The 6,004-nt window shown below is 40.2% G+C and overlaps 1 protein-coding gene across 2 annotated transcripts in view; it reads left to right on the forward strand.

Annotated features, from left to right (window-relative positions):
* Positions 1 to 4,997, forward strand: part of SPHKAP (SPHK1 interactor, AKAP domain containing) — a 73,271-nt gene extending 68,274 nt beyond the window's left edge. For both annotated transcript variants that reach the window (XM_082223865.1, XM_082223864.1), the window contains one exon: positions 2,506 to 4,997. In XM_082223865.1, the coding sequence (XP_082079991.1) occupies positions 2,506 to 2,649 (144 nt within the window). In that variant the 3' untranslated portion in view covers positions 2,650 to 4,997. The remainder of the gene's footprint in view (positions 1 to 2,505) is intronic.
* Positions 4,998 to 6,004: the final 1,007 nt, after the last annotated feature.

Below are 6,004 nucleotides of genomic sequence, written 5' to 3' on the forward strand. Positions count from 1 at the left end.
AGTAACAACTGCCTAAATTGTTTCCCATTATAGAAACAGCTGTCAGCTTTACCATATGCCTCTGCAAATACTTTAACCAATTCCTAAAACACCCCAGAAAGTGATGAAACACATCCTGCCTGAAAGCCTGCCCTTGGAAACAGCAAGCCTAGATGAACATCTTTAAAATATGTGCTTAAGTTTAAAAGACCACATGTAAATGGCAAACTGTCCTGCTAGCTACGGAGGCACAATATATTTCCTCCCTTGTTTTGAAAGTGGAGTGATGAAGCCTAATCAGATATTGATTGTGAAAAGTAAAAAAAAGAAGAAGAAAAAGGAGAAAGCGCTAATTTCCATTTGCAAACCAAGGGCCTGGGTGTGTGGTGTGATGATACTCTTCGTTTCAAATAACAGCAAAGCACAAAAGTAGACAGTATAATATTTCCCCCCAGCTGCTTGGAAATCTTAAGGAAGATTTTTAAACACACACATACACACCAACACATAATTGGTATGCAGTAAAATCAATGCATTATTGTTCCTTCTAGATTTGAGTTCCAGTGACAAGGAGTTCTGGGCATTTTAGAACCCCTTCAAAATAGGATGTTTTTGCACATATATTCTGCAACACATCATTAACACAGTAAGAGTTGCATTAGTGGCAGATTTATATGGGATATCATTCCGCTTTATTAGTTGTTCTGTGATGCTTCCACAATGCATCATTGTTATCTGGAAGGACACTCTTGCATTACAGCACAACAAAAGTGGGAGAGGAAATAAACGGGAACATTTGTGGTATAAAAACTTCGAGGAGTTCAGCAAGAAGTTACAGGACCCGCCCTGATTGGAAATGGAGCAGTATGTCTGTAGGCACAAAGCATATTTAAAACAGAATCGTGCATAACTACCCTGGCAACATCATGAATGCACAACAAAAAAGAATGTTTGGAGGGACCCTTGAAGATTTATGGGATACTCTGTACTCTACACATAATAATAATAATAATAATAATAATAATAATAATAATAATAATTTATTTATACCCCGCCCCATCTGGCTGGGTTTTCCCAGCCACTCTGGGTGGCTTCCAAGAAAATATTAAAATATAATAGTCGGGCAAACATTAAAAGCTTCCCTAGACAGGGCTGCCTTCAGATGTCTTCTAAAAGTCTGGTAGTTGTTTTTCTCTTTGACATCTGGTGGGAAGGCGTTCCGCAGGGCGGGTGCACATACACCCAACTGTAGTTCTTGTAGCCACAGGCAGGCAGAAAGGGACTTCAGTGATGCTGCTGGTGGGCCAGCTACCACATGTACAGACCCCTTCTACAAAGAAAATGCAATGTGCTTAGAGAGAGGACAGGGGTGGGGGCGTTCCCCTTCAGGCCTAATTTGAGGCATTTCTGTAGGGAATACGACCAGATGATCTGGTGCAACACAGATTTCTCTGGTCTGCCCATTGTTGAACCACCTCACTCCACTACCTGAGTGGAAATTTTCAAGTTGGTACTCTAGATTTGCCACTGGGTGTTCTTTCATGTAACGATGCAACACAATGAGCCTGAGGCGTAAATGTCTATAACATCGGCTGCCTCTCTCCCCCTTCACCTTCCTCGGGAAGCGTGACAATTTGAGGATTAGATTCTAAGTATGCTGCCAACACTGGGGCAGCCTGAGCACAAAAGAACTCTTATTTGAGACTCCTCATTCCCTCTGTTCCCCATGTTCAGGTGTGCGTGCGCCATTGCTCAAGTAGTCAAAAAGCACCACTCTCAAAAAGGAAGAAATGTTTTTTTAAAAAAATATGGAAAAATCCTGAGGGGAGTCCAAGACAGCTAATGAGAATGACGTGTACTTAGTTACTATGGAATTCTGACTGTTTGCCAGGGCAAGGGGGTGGGCAGAATTGGAGGAGGAATGGAGTTTCCAGCGGGAGAGCAATGCTAGTTTGTAACCTGAACGGGATCTTCCACTCTGCAACATTTTGTGCAGAAACCACCGTATTTACTATTTGCATTGTAAATTCCTAAACATAGCTTGCCTCCTATTCTTAAACCAAAGCTTTTCCCTCAGGACTGCTTCATACAACCATTTAAGTATCAATTGATTTCTCATTACTTATTTACTTGTCACTTGACAGCTGAGTGTGTCACTGATTCCAGTCAGAGGTTTTGCTGTGGAGGTGGCAGGAAAGATCAAACATGATTGGCCTGTGGTCACAGGGTCATAGAGTTGGAAGGGACCCTGCCATCTAGCCCAACCCCCAGCAATGCAGGAATATGCAGCTGTCCATACGGGGAGTGAACCTGAAACGTTGGCATTATCAGCAACCTGCTCTAGCCAACTGAGCTGACTCATTCTCTCACACGCAAGTCCTCACTTGATTCTGTAGTCAATGAGTGATGAACCATTACAGCAGTGTGTGAGCCAACCCTCCTGGATTCATATAGTTACAGTGAAAAGGAGAGAACCTAATTGGATGAAACCAACTCTTATGAGTAAACATTTTTCCCCCCTTCCAGTTTTTAGATGTTGTGCAGCTTGTCCACGAGAAGTCCTGGAAAGTGGGCGATATCTTTCATGCCGTGGTACAATTCTGCAAACTCCATGAAGAAAGCAGAGAGCGGACTCCGAGCCTGTTTGACTGGCTACTCGAGTTGGGATAAGAGACCTTGTTACACTTGTTTTCATTTTTAATCCATTTTAAGTGGCAGTGATTTGTGAGTGGCCCTCTTTTTCAAAACATCAGCACGTAGAACTGAGCAGAAATGCACAAACTCTGCCATGGGGTCTGTTTTAGAGCTGTGCACAGGAAAGAAAGTGGTGGGTTGAAAGGAAAGACCTGGAGTATACAGTTGTATCAAATGGGGAGCCTTGCATTGGAGGACAGGGGCGTGCGCATTTTGAATTGACATTTGTGGAAACCGGAGGAAAAAACAACATCTGTTTCCCGTAATCAAACATACATACATTCCTGTCGGCTATGTGTATTGACTGACAGTGAAATCACACAGTAACAAAGGCATTTTTAAAAGAGAGAGAAAGAGAGGTTAGTATTTGTCGTTTGACTACACTAGCAGTTTGCAGAATGCGAGGCAAACGAATACGTAGGAGGATATGCCTCTCAATGAATTCTGTGTAATTATGTTTTCAAATTACTCCAGAAGAATAGAAAGAGGAGCCTGAGCTCTTGAACTGTGTCACAAAGAAGCGACATTCGCAAGCTGTTGAAATTCCTTTTTAAAAGCCGTTTGCCATTCGGCAGGCGTATATGTTCTGCTGAAAGGAACAAAATTCAGGTTGGCAGGTTTTCATGCAGGTCTTTAAAACTCCTTATCGTGTTGTGTTCTTTCCCTGCAGTTTTCAGAGGTTCTGTGCTCCAGTGAATGCTAATATTGGACTGCTCATTAACAGATTTGAGTCCCACACACAGCTTTACTAGCAACTCGCTGTGAGACTGTGGGCAGGTATTGGCATTTCTAAGCCTCCCCTTACTTTCACCTGAAATGGTGATTCACGTCCTTTGTAAAGTTCGTTGCAATCTGCGAATGAACAGTTGCTTTTAAAGGAATTCATCTTTACTACTCAAATTATACAAATTGATGCTATGCAGATTTATTCAGATGCTAAGTCCCACTGAGTTCAACAAGCCTTACTCCAAGTAAGTGCTCATGATTTACAATCATTTGGTCTTAACTGCTGCACTCAAATTGGTTTAGCTTAGGCCAGCCTCATAGACTGTACCCTCATAGAAAGGGTGTGAGTGTGAAAGCTTTTTATCCTAAAGAGGGAAACACCAAAGCAAGGAAAAAGGGGTGCCTATTAGGCAGGAATATTTGTTCAAACTGCCTCAACTATTCTACAGAATGTGAAAGTTTTAAGATTGCTTCTGACGGAACCTGGGCTCCAAAATATACTGAGCTGTGATGAATTCTATTAGATGGCACTTCTGAGAACAAGTTTCTCCTTTTTCATTATTCTTTTTATACTGGTAGAATCATGTGATTATCAACACTTTAAAACCAAAATTTTAATGAGGTTAAATGTTTGGGGTCCCTGTGATCTTTTTAATGCATAAAAACTTGCCTGATTGTCAGTGTACATCCCCAATACCCTGATTTTCAAATAACTAGTAGTTTTTGCACCCATACTTAAAACGTTCTTTGGCTTTGGCCAAAAATACTGCTTTTAATTTAAAGTCAGGAAAGGGAACTGTTGCAATAAAAATCTTCAGCTCATTACCCACTAAATATCTCTATTCCAAATTGTCAATATCCTTTACTAGCATCTTAGCAAAGCAGCAATTCTGTCATTTGCTTTTTTTGAAAAACAGAATTTCAATCGTTTGGCCATATACAGATTCTGCCTGTATGTTCCTGAAGACTATGAAAGACAACTCTTATTTTCATTAAGATAGTATATGATTCTGTAATGTGTCCAAAAGTAAATTATCTTTTTACACTATTTTTGCAGTACTTTTAAATAAAATTATTAAGAGCCATAATTGTCACCACTGCTTCTGTTAAATCCACTTCCACCCATGCCTGTTCTTTCGCAAAGGTGACATTTGCCAGCATATTAATCTAAGTGTTCAAGTGACTTTGCTGACTATATAGTTACACCACAATACATGTAGAGGAGTAAAGGTCGTGGTTAATAATAGAAAGGCCAATTTATACTGCAAGCACTAGCTTTGGCTGAACAGCACCTGGGTCCACTCTGGAGATGTGCCACAATCCAGAAAGCTTCTCAAGACCAGTGTGCACTCAGGACCTCTGAGAAAACAGTAATAAAGTTATGGAGCATTATAGATTGAAATTATACTGTTGGAAAGGTTATTTATTTTTAGACCAATTCCAGTTAGTTGTGTGTTACACAGATGTTTTTCGGTGGTAGAATAAATGTTTACAAGCACAAATAACATAGCTAACATGTGAAAGTGTGATGCAATTCCTTTCTGTATGCTACTTTTTAGTATTGCAGCCTGACTTGAAATAAATTTATGTTAACAGTCTGTGTCCTCTTTGCCTTTGTAAAACCTAATTTTGAATTAGCCTTTCTACACAGTAGAGAGGACATAAAGTATTTTCATATAGCAGCTCAGCAAGAAAAAGGATCAGTGTGTGACATCAGACAAAAAGGTATTTTACAAAAGTTCTGAATTGCTGTGAAATGCATTCGGTACAAGCTGAAGGGAGTACATAGAATTGGAATGCCAACATACCCTAAAGGCTTCAGTTTTCAAAGTAGCTGGTCACCTGTAGCTTGAAGATTGATGGAAGGCCGCTAAAAGTACATAATCCAAAGCACAAATATCTCAACATTTAGCAGGAGCAGGCTATGAGACCAGAATTCTTAATGTGTGGATCAAATAGGGAGACATGTGCACTCAAAAACTTATCCCAAAATACTACTTCTGATGTATGCCTTCTTCTGAATTGGAAGCCAAAGAAATACTGAACTGCTCTTGGAGTTTTAATCTTAAATGGATAGACAAACAAGCTTTTAAAGAGGGAAGCGGGGAGCATTTGAAGTTTTTTCTTTTTAAAAAAGAATAGTGAAAGATCAATTCATTTTTATATAAAATTAAATCTATATAATTCTAGATCAAAACTGCACAGCTTGTGTCTCAACAGGCCCAGCAAACATAGCAGCTTACACAGGGGAGGCTAATTTGTAGCCCTTAGGTGTTATTGTACTGCATCTTCCATGACCACTAGCCATACTGGCTGCCACTGATGGGAGACTTAGTTCAGTGACTTCTGAACTCCTGCATTAGGGGTTTGATAAGCCTGTTTTATGTGGGGCAGCAAACTCAAAGAGTCATTAAACACCCCATTGTATGTTGTTGGTGGACTACATGTTATGGACCTTTAAGGTATTGACATTCTAAGCCATCTCTGCTAATGCAGAGATCTCACAATACTGATCTGGCCCCACTCAAATTAATAGGTGCATCTGAGTTAGAGATAATATTTCAGATCAAGAAAAACAGGTGCACATAACGAAGTGCAAGTAGAG

Source organism: Podarcis vaucheri (genome assembly GCF_965113315.1).
Source record: "Podarcis vaucheri genome assembly, chromosome: 5".
Classification (NCBI taxonomy): domain Eukaryota; kingdom Metazoa; phylum Chordata; class Lepidosauria; order Squamata; family Lacertidae; genus Podarcis; species Podarcis vaucheri.